We start from the raw sequence: 19486 nt of genomic DNA on the forward strand, positions 1-19486 counted from the left end.
AAAATTTAATACGAATTAGGTTAAAAGGCTATAAACAGACAATAGATATATTATGTTCTCAATGTAGAGGTAAGTAAAATTACAGGAATTGCACATTGTTAGGAAGCAGTAAATTGTAAGAATCAGTTGCCATTATAGTGGTAGTACAGTTTTAGTGTTCATGGAATAAAGGACAGTTCATGTCTTTTGGTTTTGCTCTCAAACTGCTAACAGCAGTCCTAAACGGTTTCTAACCAAAGCACATGAGTTTTCCCAGTGTATGGTAGCCATTTTCCGGTTCCGTGGTGTCCCCAAACCGTAGTTGTTTGACGGGAAGATCGTCCTTGTGTGTCAGGAACCCGGAATCCTGGCGCCAGACGTCGTCATTTATGTTACAGTTACAGGGGTGGTCAGGGTTGTCACAGGTGCCTGTGGGCAAAAATTCTTGGACTTTAAGTGCTCATGGCTTTAAACTGCTCATGAAATACAACCTTATCTGATTGTAGTTGACACAACTGGCTAACAGACAAGTTTACAATAACTATACACAGTTCTCCTGTTACATTAATTTGTAATTTCAATGTCCTGCCTTGGATGGAAAAGTCACCACAAGCCAGTCCTGGCAGACATTTGCGTCTCTGCATTTAATTTTTCATGTCTGTAATTTTTCCTGAGCTGATGGCACCCCATGATGTCAGCTCCGAAAAAGCACAGAAATGCAAGAAGAAAAAAAACATGGAGGTGCAAAAATTTCCAGAGGCAGAAGCCATTACCATGATCTTGAGTATCCCCTATGTAGTAAATACTAGTATACTGACCTGTCACCATACAGTCACAGTCCTGGCTGCCAGGCGATGCCCCGCCCCAGTAGTAGGCCTCCCTACAATCCCAGGTCTGCCACCAAGCGTAGTACACGATCCTGTTGTCATTTTTAAAGTCTGGCCCATACATAATAGACCCCTTGCACTCGTACTGAAACATATAATTATACATGTAGTTTACATGCATTTAGGTCAAGTTGCTATTAGCTTCAACAATACCATCATTGGCATGTACATTGTACCAGTGAAGTTCCTTTTTGTCGGGATTCGAACTCCCAACCTCTTGGTCCAGAGGCAGGGTCGCTAACCACTGGACTACGCACGCTACCACTTCAGAAAAGAGCAGCCATTACCTTGATGAACTGCTTGCATGACTCGGAAGCGTCGATCAAAGCTCTGATCTGGTCGATGGTTGCGTGGTCGTATGTCACGGTCCGTCTGTAGGAGCCGGCTTGCTCAAACCCTTGCACGTGTGTACGCGCCTCGCTGTCATGGCCGATGGTTGTCACTCCTAACAACAAGAAATTGGTCAGAAAAATCTTGTTATTAAAATTTTAGTGCATCTGTGAAGGTCAGACATCCAGGTAATATGATACGCCAAAAAGCAGTTACTCAAGCAACTGGATGACTTTGGAGTACTACTACTAATGTCTACATGAGTGTGTGTGTCCGTCTGTGTACTAGTATATGATTTTGTGTGTGTGTCTCCCAGCTGCCGAACCCCAGAATTCGAAGCCAAACAACTACTTCAGTGTGTAGGCTTAGAATAGTACACATAGGTTTTCCTCTTGTGTTTAGGGAAAAAAAATGTGTTGTTTGGTGCAAGTTTCAAAAGTCAGTCTGTAAATTGAGTGTAAAGGAAGTAAGATAATTGTTTTTAGTGTATTCAGTGTCTTTCTATACTGCAGCAAAAGTGCCATTGTTTCAGATTTTTTCTGTTCTGTCAATGCTAGGATGATTCGGTGGCAGCATGGAGGTAGAAACACAAGGCCTTCCGATCTTTTAACTCCATGGTGGCAGATAGCTTTCAGAAATAAGTGTTGTACATTTGCGCCCCCTAGCAGCTTAATTACTATACCTGCACCATTTTCAGCTGTCATGTTACAGTAGACTTGGAAGGGTGGAACACTTTGGTAAGGTCCGTCAGGGTCGATGGTGTATGTCCCAGACCTGGTCTCTCCTTTCTGTAGTACATCAGTGCAGGTTCTGGGGAGAACTGATACAAGGCACATATAGAAAACAAGGTTAGACATTCAGGCAATAAGATACACCAAAAAACAGTGGATATGATTTTGGACATGGTCAGACGTTTCAGGTAGCATCCACTACCTTTTGTCAGTGACACTGGAGACGTAAATTCTTGTTCTGAAACAACAGGAGCTATTTGAGTAATTTGTATTGTCCTTGTCTTGACTTGTCTAACTTTTGTTTCCTTTTGGACTTCCAAAAAATTGTGTGGTAGGGGGAAAAAGACTGATATGTACCTGCAAGGTCTCCTTGGCTGTCAAAGGTACATTCCGTCTCGACTGGCTTCTCCCCAAATCCTGGCCCATCCCGGTCTATCACATACCGACCTGACTCACGACACCCCAGCTTCCAGAGCTGGTAACACGACAACACACCTGGATATTTGGGAAACAAACAAGGCAATCAGAGATGGCAGACTTCGCCCCCTTACCCAACAGCCCAGCATACATACATGTACACTGTGTGAACATACAGTTCCGCAAACATGTCCATTTTTCTCAGAGCCACAAATATAACATAATTTACATTATATCACAGGACATCTGATAACTATGCAGAAATTTTACATGCAAGAAAGTATGGACTCTGACCTGGCAGGCGATGCCCTTCAGCACAAGGGTCCACTTGAGTCTGCCCCCCTCCCGTCCTCTTCAGTTTACTCAGCTCTTCAGCTAACTCTTCAACCTGTTTCAATATTTATGACCAGATTCAATATTAATGACCAGTTTCAATATTAATGACCAGTTGTGGTTTATTCACTTAAATTGAGAATTTTAATTGTAGACACAACTACAAAACCGACTGTAAGGTATGTCAACAAGTGAAAAAGTTATATAACAGTCACCATATACAAGTAAATGGTGACTAGCCCCTCCAACTCTGTCCTGCCCCTTGCTACATAATGTAATCCAGCACCACAGCTGTCTGCTACACCACCAGTTATGGTGATAGTGCCATCTGATCCAGGTCTTTGACCTTATGTGTTTGGAGAAGAAGAAGAAGAAACAGAGCAAAAACAAGACGTTTTCCTTCTGCGATTAGGTAAACATGACAGTTACTAGTCTAAATTGGTTACATTGACAAAACATACCTTGGTGCTAAGTCCCTGATTCTGCAGTTTAAGTTCCTCCACTTGTTCGAGGAGGCCCTGTTTTATCTGATCGAGCTCCTGGGTCACTTTTTCCTCTCCTGATCGCTCTGATGGACAGGATAGCGGGGGGAGCACAAATGAGAAGTTGCACTGACCATCCTCGCTGTAGCTTGTCTGAAGACACACCTAGTCAAAATATAAGGCCACACTGAATTTTATGGGCATTGACATGCATTGATTTTCACCTGTTTTCCAAAAAAAATCACCTCCTCCAAGGCTATGGCCTGGGTGCCATCCTCCATACTCCATGGTAGCTAGTGACAGTAGGAAGCCGGCGGTAACTACGGAGGATGGCACCCAGGCTGCCGATGGTCCATCAAACTCCAGAACTTAGTACAGTACCAACTCATAAATGCTACAAAAGGCCGGCATGTGCCAGCTTCTCACAAAAGTCACTATGTACTACTGCAAATTCACCCTACCAGCTTTGTATACAAAGAAATTGGGGGGTCATGATAAACATTAAGTGGTATCTTCAACATCTAACTCAGACATTTCATACCTGTTGTGTGGTGTGGCCACAACTGAGTGCAGAGAAAAGTGTTAAGAGCAGAGCAGCAGCAGTTACACCCATGGTGGCCGATACTTCCAACTACTAACTTAGGGACCATTCACAAATCATGTAGGGGGAAGGAGAGGAGTAAAATTATGTAAAAAAAAAGTTATGGAACACTAAAGAGAGAAACAATTGACATATGTACAGTCAGTAGTATGCTTGGTTTTCTGTACATGGAATTTCTGTGTAGAATGGAGGGATTAGCATAGAAATACCTTATTATTTCCACTATTTGTGACTTACATTATCATGTAATGTTTGGTTAAAGTCCACATTTCTGACCTGTTTAGGATATGGATCAAAGTACATTGTACCTTGTTGATTACTTGTACATGAGTGTAAACAAACAGGGTTGGGTTGTTGACCTCTGAATCTAGAGGTTCTGGGTTCGAATCCCAAACATGCCACGATGTTGTGCCCTTGGGAAAGGCACTATACATTACTTCACTCACTGACAGGTGAAAATGAGTACTAATAGCTTCGGTTGGGGACATCCCTCGGATAGGACGTTAAATGGAGGTCCCATGTTTTGGGAGAGCCACACCCCACGCACGTTACAGAACCAACCACACCTTTCAAAAAAGAGTAGGGGCACGTCCAGCTTCACATGTACTACTATCTGCTGATTCACTGCTGACTATTTATACTTATGGAGATCCTAAATAAAACAAACATGAGATTAATAATTTTTCTAAACTTTATATCTCAGGACCAGGGTGAGACAGCTCTCCATCTTGCCATGATGCAGGAAGATGGAACATCTCTACATGTGGTCGACTTCCTGGTACAGAACAGGTGAGGGGGTTTTATATTTTACTCTATATTCCTTATGTGTATGGATGAAATGTATTGTTTTTCCTTCCATTTCATCTCTTGCGATTTCATTCATTGGATTCAATTTCTTAATTGTCAAACCAAATGACCTGAAACTGGGCATGAAGGTAGAGTGGGCAAATACATCTGGACATCTTTTAGGCAATTGAATTTGATTTTTTTTGTCATTGGTTGTATACCCCAGACAAAAAGCTGTTTTTGGATGATTATCTTGTGGGTGAAACATTGCAATTGTGTGGTGATATTGTTATTGGCAATCATCGATGACGTTATACTGTATGTTACAGCGGTAGTACTAGTACAGCACTATGATGCACAATTCTAACCCACTTTCATATGATCACCATCGCTGATGGTATATGAATGGGGTCCTCACATTTTATATAGTTTGACCTTGAAGTTTGACCTTTGCCCCAGCAATAACCTTGACGTGAAGACGAAGGCAGGGAACACTCCGCTGCACATCTGTGCTCTACACGACCAGACAGAGTGCATGAAGCTTCTCCTCAGGAGCAAGCCCAAACTCGACATTGGTAAGGGTTTTTATGTTAAACTTCGCAGAAGGAAAAAATATTGTTTTTGCTGTGTTTCTTCTTCATCAAACAAATAAGGTCAATGACCTGGGCCAGACTGTCTGTTACCATGGTAACTAGTGTTCGGTTACATCATGTTGCAATTTTATAGCAGGAGGGATTTAGACTCCTATCACGGACCATGTATATGAATGTGTTTGAGTAAGAATTAACCGAGCAGATTATGCGAAGGTAAACATTGTGCATTTTCTTTGCAAATGTTACCTTTCTTGTTCAAAACTACTTCTGTCAGAAGAACTATACAAGCAGGAAATGTTTTAAGAAAGCATCTGCCATCTTTCTTCAGTGACTGAGAAACGTCTGACTCCTTAGAGAATTTATCCAGTTCTGCTAGATTTATTTGTTGAAAAACATTACGTTATGTTGTACCTGTATGTCTAACCCCCTTGGACAACATTTGGAACTGTCTTTCAGCACCAAGGACAGGACTATTTCAGTCAGGGTCTTGAAATACACTGTATATCAGTTTCTCAGTTGCCAATAAAAGATGTATAAAAGATAACTTTCTAGTTATGGAATTCATTTTTCCTCCACAGATAACAATGATGGGGAAACAGCCCTGGCTGTGTCTGTGAGAAAACAGCACAGGGTCTGCCAGGAAATGGTGAGTTAGTTTGACTTACTGTGTTTCGTTGACCATCAGATCTTTGTGACCGTTACACATTCAGAACCTTCCTCCAACCAAACAAAACAAAATAAATACCAGTATTCTAGTGCAAAATGCCTAGATTTGTGATAGAAAACAGCTTCCAGTAGGATCCTGGGCTTATTTTTAGGGTACCACCCAGAATACAAAGGAGTCATCTTGGGACTTGTTTCTGCACTGTTTTAAATGCCCAAAGTATGGAACACTAAATGCAAAAGTGCTAATGTGGCGCAGTACATGTATATGTCAATATCATAGAGATTGTGTTATTGTCCTCATCAGAAAAGTATATAATTATTCTGTTTGGCCATGATGTGGGTCCTTATGTAGGTCAATGTTATTTCTAATTCTCGATTATTTGTCAGTGGATTTTTTTTTTAATTTTTGGTGTTTGGGTAGCTGTTGTGAAAATGAAGTTCAAGTTTGAAAATGGGTCACCTGGCTTTTCACAATCTAATTGCAGCAGGGTTTTTGCAGCCTAAGTCGAAAATATGTGAATGATTAATGATATTTGGTTCAGAACATCCCAGTTTTGCTGCCCTGAAATTGTATCGGATACCTTTAACCTTGAGTTGACCTTGCTGTTGCAGCTTGAGCAGGCGTCGCAGGGGAAGCTGACGCTGTGTGAGAACATCAACATGGACTGGGCGCTGTCACAAGACTACGAGGACGGACATCTCGACTTCAGCGACGATGAACTCGACGAAAAAGACAGAGTACTAACTTATACAACATGAATCTGTATCAGGGCCATCTGTATTCAGCATAGCCTATATTATTAGTATAGTTATACCCTTTGGCATAACACACCAGGTTCGCAGGCACGCGGTGAGGCGGCAGCTAGCTATATTACATTGAACAACCTGTGACACCCAATATTTGCACATTTAACTGCAGGAGTTGTTTAAAGCTTTCTATTCTAATGATGATACCCCAACTGTGCTTGGTGGCAACAAGTCCATGCTTTTAGATACAGAAGCTTTCTTGAGTATGGTGCAAAAAGTACTGCAACTTTTGTAAGTTTAGCATCAAACTAGTAATTATGAATGCAGAATACATTGACTTGTATGAGTAAATATGGAATTATATTTTGTCACATTTAGGTGAGGACTAGTCTCTTAAGCTATACCTGACAAAATTAGACATTTATTTTCATCAGGAAAGTTTACATATGGCAACTAAACCACCCTAGACATGGCTCATAATTCCCCATCTTCTCTTTTGTACACCACAGATCAGCCCAGACAAGAAGAAAGCCCCTCGGCCACACAGTGTCTTCTCCTCCATGACACCTGAGAAACCCTTCATGCGGGAGCGATCCTCGTCCACGAGAGAGCGACAGAGACCGTCCACGACCGTGGGGGAGCTGATGAGCGCCATCCCCCCGCCATCCACCGCACCCCCTCCCCCTCCTACCAGAACTAAAAGTGAGTATTTTGTACCATGAATGGCTTCTGTGTCAGTAAGGCTACTGATAAATAACAGTAACTGCAAGTAAACTTTATGAACCAGGTTCCTTTATCTTCTGCAAGGCCCAAATGTATGTGAGAGTGCAAAAAAACAAGATGGGGAAAAAAATACAGTCATGTAGATGCTGTTTCCAGCCAATGACATTCATACACATGTGCAATAGTACAAATTAAAGTAGTAGCAACGGGTACAGAAATAATGTGCAATAGAATGTATATGAAGTGAAATACAAAATTTATTTGATAACTGATGCATGGCTTGTCTTTTAACCTTGCGCCCTATAGAATCTGATTTTTATTGTAGGGCTGACCAAGGTTTTTTTTATAATTATCATCACCATTTGTGTTACACAGGTTGAATAGGGTGACCCACATGTCTTTGTATATTTCCACTGTTTGATGCATGCAGGATTTGAAACTAACCTCTCACCATGCATGCTTTACATACTCACTTTCTTTGAAATGTTCACAACAGAAAAAGCAACAAAGCCTACATACACCCAAATAAGTCAAATCATCAGCCTGGTACCCATGCTTGACTCTTTTCTTTTTACAGTTCAGATTATTTGAGACCAACCTACATTGAGCTGTACACAGAACATGCAACTTTGCAACTTGCACGTCATGACTTGTGGTGGTGGTTTCTATAATTTATGCACACTTGAACCTGTCGCATGAATCACAAACTGTTTATGCCTGTTCTCTGTCTCTCTGCTTGGTGGTGGTGGTGTGAGACTAACCGGGGTGCGTTTTTTTTCTCTCTCTTCCATTCCAGACTACCATAACACGCCTAACACAGGCACCATGACGCTTCCGCTTTACACCACCTCCTCGGGGACGGGCACCCTAAAAAAGAAAGCGCCCCCTCCCCCGGTGGCACCTCCCCCCAACCCAGGGGTGAACCACAAACGGGCGCTGTCCGACCCGGCGTCCCGTGGGAGCCCACCGCCCACCCCACCGGTGCGAGGGACGTCCACCACAGGTACTGCCTTACCGTTGGTTATTACATGTCGTGTGTTTGTTTCTGTCACGTCCTCTAGGTGAAACCAGGAAGGACACCAAGGGGAACCTAATCGCTCTCCCGGCGCACATGAAAGGTCACAAGCGAACGTACTCCGATCCCGGCAGCCCGCCCCCCGTTGTCGTAGTAACCAACGTGGATGGTTTTACCGAGGGAGCGACCGGAGGAATTGCCCGCACGGGGTCTTTGAACGGAGAGCACAATCGTAGCAGGACGCAGGAGCCCCCACCGCGCCCCCCTCCCCCCAATCGACCTTCAAAACCAGAAATGAAAGTTTTGCCCCCCCGACCCCCTCCTCCCCCAGTCAGGGTCGCCTCCATCAAGCCAGGTAGGGAAGGTCAGAGGTGGAAGGTCAAAGCTTGCTGGGATAAGGTGGAATTTTGCATCGGTCTTGAGAAAAAAAGTTAAAGTTCAAGGAAGTTTTTTGAATGTCAACCTCTTAGATCTTACGATAAGGTAATATGGCAATGGGTATGGTACTTAACCTTCAGTCTGCTAACATTTTAGCCTTTTAGCACTAAATAGGTGATGGTGTTGGTTTAGGGCAGCAGGAATATGGTTAAAATACTAATTATGGTACTTAATCAATTATGTCCAAATGCTTATGAGCTGTACTGCTTATGTATACCAGGTTAAAACCGTTATAGATTCCGATATTATTGGCAGACTTTGGGCCCAATATTGATTTCAACAGTGTTGATGATAATGCATGTCACAAAACGTCCCAGTTTAACTCACCTGTTTACCACACCTGTTCCAGTTTAACTCACCTGTATTATCCCACCTGTTGCAGGTACGCAGGTGTCTGAAGAAGACATGCCGCCTCCCCCACCTGTTCCCAAGTCACCTGGAGTGATAGAACAGATGGAGAGGGACAGACACCACAGGTAGGACAAAACGTCTTCACTACATGTACAAGTCATGTAGAATAATACACATACATTGTAATACCAACAGGTCTTTCATGTTTTTCTACAAGTATATGGCTAATCTAATGTTCTATCCAGCGTCCGTTGTTTCGAAACTATACGGTAACTACAGGAAAAAAATTGAAACAGTAACAAACCCTCCTTCCCCTTCCTTCTACGAAATTGAGCCCTAGCGAAACTAAATGAATTTCCAGTATATCTGTAAGAAAAATCTTACATGGTTGTGTTGTTGCAGAGAGGAGAGGCCTTTTATGTCCACATTCCTAGGGTGAGAAAAGTTGATAATTGGGTGACATGGAATGTACATTGTAGCTTTTTTCAAAAAACTTTAGTACAAAGTACTTTTGTTTGGTGCAAGGGTGACTTGGTAAAGTTTCTTTTCTCTTGAAAAGTAGCTAGCTTTTAGAAATCTAACAAGGTGTGTTTCATTGGATTTGACTTCTAACAATTTTATCTGGTATTTTAGAACATATTAGTTAGCTGTTTGGTATCCTCAATAGTGAATTAGATATAAGTCAAAATCTAAAATCTTGATTGTAAAATTGTGCATTATCTTGGTCTTACAGTGAGAAGCCCCAGCCGCTCCCCCGGAACAAGGCAGTGTTGGACAGAGGGACGCCCCCCACCCCACCTCCCAAACCTCGCTCGTCTTCCATGCCAACTCAGCCACAAGGTCAGTCTGCTTTGCCTTTCATATTGTTCCAATAATCACTTTCTATTTCACATTGTTCCTAGACCAATTATAACTTTCCCTTTTAGATTGTTCATAGACAGTAATCACTTTCCCTTTCACATTGTTCCTAGAGTATTGATCATTTTTTCTTTCACACTGTTCCTAGACCAGTAATCCTACGGTGAAGGATGTTCGTGCTTTTCCGACCCTTGTGTCGGCCTCTTTTCTGAATGGCTTCTGAAAGTTTGTACAAAAACACAAATCTTTTTGTCAATATGTTACTGTAGGCAAAAACACACTGTCAGGAGCATTTTATGATAATGTTTTGCTTTCCTTGTGATGTAAATCTTTCCCTACATTCAAAACTCTACTTTCAATTTTGAAAACAGTTCCTGGACCAATAAAGTCAATAAAAATATTTCCTTAATGTACCTTCCATTAAGCTAGAATATACATGAATGCACTAAAACTTTAATGGATGATTTGATGATTTAAATACCCAGTGTTTTCTCCAGTTGTGCCCATCAAAATCTCAGTGAGTGTTCCCAGTCCGGGTGTTTCTCCAGGTATTCAGCTCATGTGTTCAAACACTGGGATTTCTAACTTTAAAAGAAGGTGGTAGCCAGCTGGTATTCATCCTTTTTACACAAAAATTCTCCAGTTTGCTCCTATACATGGTGTGGGGAGTGAATGGAATGGAATGGAGTAAACTGGAGCTAGAAAGGGTGAATACCAGGCTAAGAAGGTGGACTGTTTTGAGTGAAATAAAAGGACTGTTAGTGGAATAGAAACTAAGGCAATGAGAAGGTGACTATGTGATCTTAAACTAACTGTAAACTTGAGGTGGATTTTGTTATGGAGAGGTACATTGGAAGATTTTGAAAATGAAGTGTATCTGCATTTCAGGAAAAGCCTATAAGTGCTGAACAGCAAGATCTTGCACTTAATGTATTTTATTGCAGAAAAAAACACCAACAAAATGTGTAGAGCACCTGGAACTGTCTTTCAGCACCAAGGACAGGACTATTTTAACTGGGATCATTTATACATATGTACCACCAATTGAATATATTTCTAACTTGTATTTCAGCTGCTCCTCGGAAGTCAGTTGACAGTCTGTCCATGAACAGTGCAGAAGGAGACATTGACAGTTCACCAGACAGAAGTCCCTCCCCCGTACCTCTCCCCAGAAAGACTCAGCCAGTAAGTCTTCCTGTAGATCACCCTCTTACATAAAACAATATCTTTTACTTGTAATGTCTTACAACATTAAATCTACAAACATAAAGTCAGACATGTACTATTTTTGTATCATGTAAAAAAAGCTAGACCATTTATAGTAATCCTAGTTTGAGTTTTTAAAGGTTTAGGTCTGAACATAGGTACCGGTAAGAACAATTAGCATGACATTTGCATGTCCATGCATGCCATGTTATGGGAAGATATGGTTTTCCAAGCAGAAATTTTGCACTGCCCTGAGATCTCTGCATGAATAACTGGCTATTGCATGGTCTAAAATTCCATACCCTTCTTTTCTCAGTTTTTTCGTCACTGTGTCACATTGCAGCATGCTAAGGTAGCCATTTGGCACCAAATTTGTGTTCATTTCAGGGTTAGGCAGCAAGAAGAAGGTTAAAGTTGCTCAGGCACTGCATGATTTTTAACATTCTTAATGCTTGAGGAAAGGTTATGCTTCTAAAGTTCTAAATCTGAAAACATCTACTAACATGACGGCTGACCGTTTGCCCCCCTCCCCCTTCCCCTGCTGCCCAGTTTTTGGGAGGATTTTTGACAAGGTATGAGGTGAGGAGAATGAACGTGTGAAACTTAAAATTTTGGTTAGGGTACCCTTTTTTTTTTTTAGTTCCAAATTATATACAATCATACTCATGTTGCATCTACAGGTTTTGAAATAAAGGGTTCAAAATGTACTTTATGTATTCCTGTGCACCTTAATTTTTAGGTTAGATGCACTATTCCCCAAGATGAATGCTAACAAGTACTTCACAGAAAAATGTTACAGTTACTGTAATGCTTTTGACAGATGAAGGTACAGTATGTTTTGGGGGGAACAAGTCTTACAAGAGTCTTGTCACAGATTCTAATGATTATGAATACTACTATGTGCATACTACAAAGCTCACACATTTCTGTCTTCTTTTCCAGCCATACTGTACAATGTAGTAAGATCAGCTTGTGTATGGAATTTAAAAACTTATTGTTTCTGAAAGCCAGCAAAGCCGTATATTGAGATTGTGACAATTTTCAGAGTACAATATGTATGGCCATGTTCAGATGTGGCAGTTTTATAATATTGTTGTGTTTCTGTCCAGCTGCGGGAATTGCTTAGATATAAATGGCAATTTTGGCAATGTTCAGATTGTGACGATTTTTACAAACTTGTCGCGTTTCCGTCCAGAAGCAGGCGAAGTCGAGACGAGTGCGAGCAGCCTTCCGCTGCACGGCAGACAACGCGGACGAGCTCACTTTCGCTGAAGGAGAGATCATCGTTGTCCTAGCAGAGCCCGACAAGGAGTGGTGGGTGAGTGAACACAACTTCATCTATCAATCAATCAGCTTAATTAGTATACTAGAGATTAAAGTAATATTTGCAAAGCAAATGCATGCTGTTTAACTTCACATGGTCCATCCTAAAAAAAACTACTGTTTATTCTTACTCAAACACATTCACATAACTCTGTTCTGCTCAACTCGAATGTAACCCAACACTGCCACTAGCTAGGTGCCATGGTGACAGACTTATGGACCAGGTAGTTGACTTTATTTGTTTGAAGAAGAAGAAGAAACTGAGGAAAAACAGTATGTTCAGTCAATCAATCACCAATCAACTGGTTGGCTGTATGGGTCATATTCTATGGAACCCTAGGTGTGAGTTTGATCCCAGGGTCAGCTCATCTCGAACATGTTTAAAGTGAAAGCTTTTGATCCATTAACACGAGCTTCCGACCAGTCACTCTGGTCTTCCTCAGTAGACTGACTCAGTGAGGCTTGTCACATGGCTTCTGTGAAGTCAGTTAGTGTGACGTCAACACTGGTTCAAGGTTATCTAATCTCTGACATGTTATAAGGGACTGCAGTCATTTCGAATGGTGACACAAAGCCAGCGGTCCTGTGTATGAAGGAGCTTTAGAGAAGCTGAAGGAGTCTCAAGCATAAAACCTTTGAATGGAAAATAGCCCAAACACACTTATCAAGAAGAGTAGTGGTGACCCGCTGTTCTTTGCTATACATGTAAATGCAAGCTGTGGCAAAGCTGCATTGAACTAGCTAGTGGCTACATGTAGTAGCTAATTTCCTCTTTCAACTTAGATGACGAATGAGCACCTTACCTTTTCTTTGTAATTAGATAACTAAAAAAGCCCCTATTAGTATTACTGCTACCTTTCTTACATTCTTTCTGCCTTTTCTTTATTTTGTGCTGAGACCTTTCGTTTTATTCCTTTCATTCATTTCCATTTCACTCATTTCAATATTATAGTGTCTTACTTGTACACACTCTTTCAAAACAATCTCATAATGCACTGCTTTGCAAAAGATAGCATAGCCCTTATTACTGTGACCTTGCTTACTTATTACTGTTACCTTACTTACTTATTACTGTTACCTTACTTACTTATTACTGTTACCTTACTTATTACTGTTACCTTACTTATTACTGTTACCTTACTTATTACTGTTACCTTACTTATTACTGTTACCTTACTTACTTATTACTGTTACCTTACTAACAGTCTTTCTGCCTCTTCTTGTTCCCAGGAGGGCCACATCGAGGGCCATCCCGAGAGGCGAGGGCTCTTCCCCGTGAGCTTTGTCCACGTACTGAGTGACTGAACGACAGAAGTAGCCATGGAGGGTAGCCATAGAAGATGGACAGAAAGAATGACGATCTCTCAAAGGTTTTACACAGACACGAAAGCTGAGTGATAGATAGGAATTTGAATGCTACAACTTGATGTATAAAATCAAGGATCTACTGAATGTCTTGGACAAGCCAAGAAGAAGACTGGAGCATCTTGAAGTTTCTTCTACTACTTGAAGTTGCAAGTAAAGGAAAGGTATCTTCAGGCAATATCTGGGTCAAAGGTAATAGGTCAAAGGTTAGTGTAAAATAAAATCTGACATTTCGTTGCCTCGCTGTTGCTCTGTGAGCAATGGTGTTGCAAGTTGCAGACTGTATTCACTAAAAGAGAAAACCTCACACAATGCAAGGTCGAGATATTGTAGGCGTCACCATTTTCATTTCTGGGTTCTCAAATTTGCTGCTTCTTTTTTGTCTGATTTTGACTGACAGAAAAGCAAAAAGATCACAGTTTTGTACATTTCTATCATTTTGGCACCAATGGCTGAAGAAAGTCGTTGACAATTCTTTTTTGTTGACTTTGTGGCTCATATGGTCTTTCACACTTTGCCTGCTTGTTTTTGTTTTTTGGGTTAGTTTTTGCTTGCCCACTCCATAAATTTCTACAAAATTTTGAGAACCAAGAAATTGAATTGAAATGACCTGAGACATAGTGAACATTACAAGGACAAAGCAATGAGACTTTAAGAAAACAAACAACAATAATGTTAGACATTTTGTATCCTGTGTTACACAATCTCTCACTGTTAGGGCTGACTATGCCTCCTCCTGAACTCTAAACTTTCAACTTTGTCACCCTAGAGCAGCTGGCACCGCGTATGATACGTGTGCAATACAATTTTAATAGGTAACAAAATATAATGGCAGCAAGGATATGATTTGGCCAGATCCTCTCTGTTTCTATTTGGCCAAATTCAGACAAATCTTGCCAAGAATTGAACCTTTGACCCAAGGAACTTCGATCAGGTACTTGTAGCTACAGTATGATCTAGGATCTTGCCATAGTAACGGTTTTTACAGTATCTCAAATCATGAAACTACGAAGTTAAAAGAACAGTAATTATTGTAGGCCGTCCTTCTGATTCTCTAATTTAATAAGAAGCAGAATCGAATCATGAAACAAAAGATGAAGTAACAAGAGAGACACAAGAGTATACAGTATCACTCATTATAATTTATAAAGGTTGTGGACATTCCATGTATAAATTTTTGGAAGGGTTTTTTGTTAAAGGTGGATGAAGACATTATAACATTGTAACCTTCAGCATACTAAATTATAATGTTGCCTTTTGGCACCAAATTTGTATTGGTTATAGGGCCAGGTAGCAGGTAGAAGGTTAAAGATAGTGTCCTTTCTTACTAATCTCCAAGCAGATTTTTCGGTGGCCGCAAAGACAGTATCAAATTGGCCAGGGCAAAATTTTATTGTCCACCGCTTCCCTCTTCAAATTTGTACAGTGGAATAGTCCAGGGAATTTTAATGTAGGACTAGTCCAAGTTGTAGCTTTGGAGGGGTGATCATTAGTTGTTGCAAGTTGGAAAAGCCAAGTCTGTAAATACTCCAGTAATACCAGTATTTTACCAGACTTTGATAATATGGTGTTCGTGGGGTCTTTATTTAGTGTAAGTATAAGTAAATACAATATATAGAGTGAGGAGGTATTTTGTGTTGAATACTAGTAGTTGTGTGGAAAATTTTTTCGTGTTCTCAGAAAAAAGTGCGTACTCAAAAGACTTCTTTAAATCTTTGGGACTGGATGGCCATTTGCGGCCATATCAGTTTGCCAAGATACAATTCTGAAAAAGTGCTAAAATTGGTACAGTTTTCCTCTATACAGGCAATAATGCTAACAGATACTATATAGTTTTGCTACCTACCATTTATACCAGCTATACAGATACTGATACAGTTCTACAACTTGCTATTGACAAAAGCTGCTTGCCATAGCCACACAGAATAGCCAAAATTGATGCTGCGAACAGTGCTTGTCTTTTTTAGTATTTATTGTTAAATCCTTGCCGATACTAACATCAGAAATCATTCTAAAAAAAAATGCCATTGTTTCTATTTGTATAGATCATTTAACGTGCCATAATGAGCTAGTAGTAATTAGTGACAAGAACTGATGGTGTTTTGTAAATGCCTCCTCACTGTAGCTCTTAGACAAGACCTCTTTAACTTTAAGAACAGACCTCCCCTTTACCCAAACAGGGTGTATGTGAACAATCGTTGTGTAAATGTAAATATTTCAAAAATGCTTTCTGTGTCAATCGAAACGGAACTTTTCTATATCTATCTACACACATGTAATCTATGAGTACATGTATTTAAAAATGCTTGTCGTTGGAGTATATTGCCATTGTGGTATACTTATAGCTGCTTGTTTTTTGTGCTGTGGAAAAAAATAGTGGTCAGATATATTCATGCAATTTCTGAGGAATTTGAACTACAGTCAAACCTGTACTAGTGACCACCTCTACATATTAAGGACCACCTGGCCAATGTGACTCCTTTTGGTGGTCCCTTACTACTTGTAAATTTTCCCCATTGACACAAGCATTAAGAATCCTGTCTATAGTGACCACCTGTCCACATAGACCAGACTTATCGGTCCCCTGGGTGATCTTTTTGGGCAGTTTTGACTGTATGATAGTGTTTGGCTGCGAAAACTAACATTTTTGTCCAGGGGTGCCAAAATTCTCTTAGTAGTATATTTGATTTTTGTTCCCTGATGTAGCTACAATTTTCAGACTTTCTTAGACAGGTACCCTTGAAGAAAATTAGGAACAAGAAGTAACACCAAAAGTTGGTCTAGAAGTATTATACATGTATTAAGTACAACTATAGGAGGAATGCAGCATTTTCAAAGTCTCTACACAAGAAAAGAAGTGAAGTGAAAATATTTGAACAAGTCCTCCAGATTTCTATACCCCTCATTGATTTTACGATGTTCAAATTCGTGTTTACTTCTTAGTCTCTACATATATGTGCATGGCTTCTGAAAATGACAAGAATGAAAGAATGTCTAGCATTCAAGAAGTAGTGACATAACCTTGCTGTAAATACTGTCTGCAAAAAGTCAAAATTAGTCTTTTCAGTTGTATATACCGTTAAAAAAGGTCCAGATTTCATTGGCCGAAGTATCTTTGTTTGAGGTAGTCCTTGCGTTATGTCAAATTTTGGAGTAAAGTAAAGTAAGTAACATTATGGTGAGCATGGTACATGACAATATGGTGGTGAAATACTGGGGAAACAACAGAAAAATTTGTGAAGCTTGATATTATACTTTAGGCCATTCCTTTGTACCCCTACAATTTCTCAGCATCTTTTTAATTATGTTGTCCAACAGTTAACCTTTTTTGTACTATAATTCCTTGCTTGTTTTTTTTTACTGACTGGAAACAAGCAATATGTTTGTTACTGACATCTCTTTGAATGTTTGATAGCATAATGTGAATAGGCTACACTTCAGATAAGAATTGCATGAAAATATAATTGAGAACTTTCCCCAATGTACTAAAGTGGCTGTTATAAATACCTTGATACCTTGAGGATGTATTGGTGGCTGGAGGCATCGCCTGTTGTGCCACCCTCTTGTCATTCCAGGTACTTCCTTTCCTCCCAACACATGTCCAACCTTGACTTGAAGGCATTAACAGACTCTGCCTCTACAACAACATCTGACAAGGAGTTCCATTTGTATAAATGCCTGTTAGGCCACACCAATTTAATTTGTTGGTTCTCGGATTCGCCTCTTCGTTTTTTTCTGATTTGCAAAAAAAAAAAAAATTGATTCTGGTCCTGAATCAACTGAAAAATGCTCATATTTTGCCCCCAACAGTTGAGGAAAGTCCTTTCCTTCCTAGTTGTTTTCCCATCTATCATTGCAGTGGTTTGATTAAAAGTTCAAAATTCAATGTTTAAATTTTAACCCAGCCTTTTGTGTTGACTTCATGGCTCATTCCGTAGCATTTAAGCCTATAATGGTATGCCTAGACCTATTTTTATTTTTATTTTTTTTCGCCCTGTCGCTTCATATTTGCAAAATATCCGGGAACCAACAAATTAAATTGGTGTGGCCTTAACTATGTATCTGTATACTTGCCCCCCTCTCCCCCTTTGGATTAGCATTGACAAGTGCATGAAAGTCTTGCAACAGAATCAGACTGAAGTTAACATGTGCTGAGACATATTTTTTCCTGAGTTTTTTGTGTTGTACAGTATGACATCTGTTCAGAATTGCAATACTAGTACATTTTCCTTGTATGTTTTGTAATATACAGTATATATAACGTTATATAACATACCATTATGTGAACAACAGTAATTTGACTACATGATGTTGACTCAGAGTGTACACGGGTGCTTTTAAAAGTTTTAGAATTATGCTGAATTTATTATTATATCATCTATCTGGCTTGTGTATGTATGAGGGAAATAATTATGGGAGTTTCTGTCATGAAATACATGTACCTTTTACTTGTGAATATTTGTATGGCAATAAAGAAGTGAATTCTATAATAAACAATGGTCTTTTATTGGAGCATTTGCCTCATTTGTATACATGAGGTTTTGTTTCCATCCATAGTTTTTCCATATGAAGTTTTATTAACATTGTACTCACAAGAATCAGAATTATAACTACTTTTTTCAAAATGATTATCATACGAATATGTCATTAAGAATACAGTATGATACTGTATGACAGTTGAAATCTGTTTCCAGACCTATACACCATAATTTACTGCCTCATTAATTTAGTAGCAGACGGTTTGTGACAGAAACGGGCAGCTGGGAAAACGAGATTTAGCCTCCCAACATCTGCTTGGAGATAAGATAGACCCAAGGTAAAACATGGCATGGTGTTATCAGAAGAAAGTCGCCCTTGGACAGAACTAGCGCTTAATATCACTTCAAGGTTATTATTCCACAAGATAGGGGTAGTGAGGAAACGTCAGACATGAATTCTGTCAATCAAAGTGTGAAACAACTGTCTAATAAAGGGTAGTATATTAGCACCAGGTTGCTGTTTTGAAATCGTTACAAAACGTTCAAAATTGGCTTGTTTACAAAAACACTGCAGCATAAGGTGTAAAATGACTCATTATTTGTATTTATACATTCATTTGACCAACAAAACTAAACCTAAGAAGTATATATGTAAAAATCAGTCCTACAATAAAATATTTATCTAGTCTCAAGAAACGCGTAAATTTCGGTCGGCGGTTTGAGCGTACACTCCTCCAGGTGAGCGGACGTTCCTCCGGTTTTGAGCGTACATTCCTCCGAAATCGGCGCACTTCAGTCGGCGGTTTGAGCGTACACTCCTCCGGGTGAGCGGACGTTCCTCCGGTTTATTTGAGCGTACATTCCTCCGAAATCGGCGCACTTCAGGCGGCGGTTTGAGCGTACACTCCTCCGGGTGAGCGGACGTTCCTCCGGTTTTGAGCGTACATTCCTCCGAAATCGGCGCACTTCAGGCGGCGGTTTGAGCGTACACTCCTCCGGGTGAGCGGACGTTCCTCCGGTTTTGACGCGTACATTCCTCCGAAATCGGCGCACTTCAGTCGGCGGTTTGAGCGTACACTCCTCCAGGTGAGCGGACGTTCCTCCGGTTTTGAGCGTACATTCCTCCGAAATCGGCGCACTTCAGGCGGCGGTTTGAGCGTACACTCCTCCGGGTGAG

General features: G+C 40.4%; 2 protein-coding genes across 7 annotated transcripts in view; one reads left to right on the plus strand and one right to left on the minus strand.

Annotated features, from left to right (window-relative positions):
* LOC109483065 (arf-GAP with SH3 domain, ANK repeat and PH domain-containing protein 1-like) overlaps positions 1 to 16600 on the plus strand; it is a 50600-nt gene extending 34000 nt beyond the window's left edge. The window contains exons 20-33 of one of the 6 annotated variants that reach the window (XM_019786026.1): positions 4464 to 4549; positions 5006 to 5121; positions 5718 to 5785; positions 6418 to 6543; positions 7062 to 7254; positions 8072 to 8295; positions 8360 to 8645; positions 9111 to 9204; positions 9482 to 9514; positions 9813 to 9919; positions 10423 to 10485; positions 11010 to 11122; positions 12339 to 12461; positions 13697 to 16600. In XM_019786026.1, the coding sequence (XP_019641585.1) occupies positions 4464 to 4549; positions 5006 to 5121; positions 5718 to 5785; positions 6418 to 6543; positions 7062 to 7254; positions 8072 to 8295; positions 8360 to 8645; positions 9111 to 9204; positions 9482 to 9514; positions 9813 to 9919; positions 10423 to 10485; positions 11010 to 11122; positions 12339 to 12461; positions 13697 to 13771 (1707 nt within the window). In that variant the 3' untranslated portion in view covers positions 13772 to 16600. Of the gene's footprint in view, positions 1 to 4463; positions 4550 to 5005; positions 5122 to 5717; positions 5786 to 6417; positions 6544 to 7061; positions 7255 to 8071; positions 8296 to 8336; positions 8646 to 9110; positions 9205 to 9481; positions 9515 to 9812; positions 9920 to 10422; positions 10486 to 11009; positions 11123 to 11692; positions 11716 to 12338; positions 12462 to 13696 lie in introns of all 6 variants that reach the window. The other 5 variants (XM_019786024.1, XM_019786021.1, XM_019786023.1 and 2 more) reach the window with 5 other exon arrangements.
* Positions 87 to 3797, minus strand: LOC109483081 (contactin-associated protein-like 2). The gene is made up of 8 exons (XM_019786045.1): positions 3701 to 3797; positions 3139 to 3324; positions 2639 to 2732; positions 2285 to 2422; positions 1879 to 2016; positions 1154 to 1311; positions 798 to 951; positions 87 to 408 (listed from the first exon to the last, which is right to left on the minus strand). The coding sequence occupies exons 1-8, from the start codon at positions 3770 to 3772 to the stop codon at positions 230 to 232; spliced, it is 1119 nt and encodes a 372-aa protein (XP_019641604.1). The 5' UTR covers positions 3773 to 3797; the 3' UTR covers positions 87 to 229.
* Positions 16601 to 19486: the final 2886 nt, after the last annotated feature.

This window comes from Branchiostoma belcheri, unplaced genomic scaffold (genome assembly GCF_001625305.1).
Source record: "Branchiostoma belcheri isolate BF01 breed outbred unplaced genomic scaffold, Haploidv18h27 scaffold62, whole genome shotgun sequence".
NCBI classification, from domain to species: Eukaryota; Metazoa; Chordata; class Leptocardii; order Amphioxiformes; family Branchiostomatidae; genus Branchiostoma; species Branchiostoma belcheri.

Excerpts from the sequence above, each read along its gene's own strand:
- LOC109483081 (XM_019786045.1), bottom strand. The coding sequence starts at position 3,772 with ATGGGTGTAACTGCTGCTGCTCTGCTCTTAACACTTTTCTCTGCACTC. Across the intron at positions 1,312-1,878 it reads GACAGCTGAAAATGGTGCAG|GAGTGACAACCATCGGCCAT; the intron begins GTATAGTAATTA and ends TCTTGTTGTTAG. Across the intron at positions 952-1,153 it reads CATGCAAGCAGTTCATCAAG|TACGAGTGCAAGGGGTCTAT; the intron begins GTAATGGCTGCT and ends TATATGTTTCAG.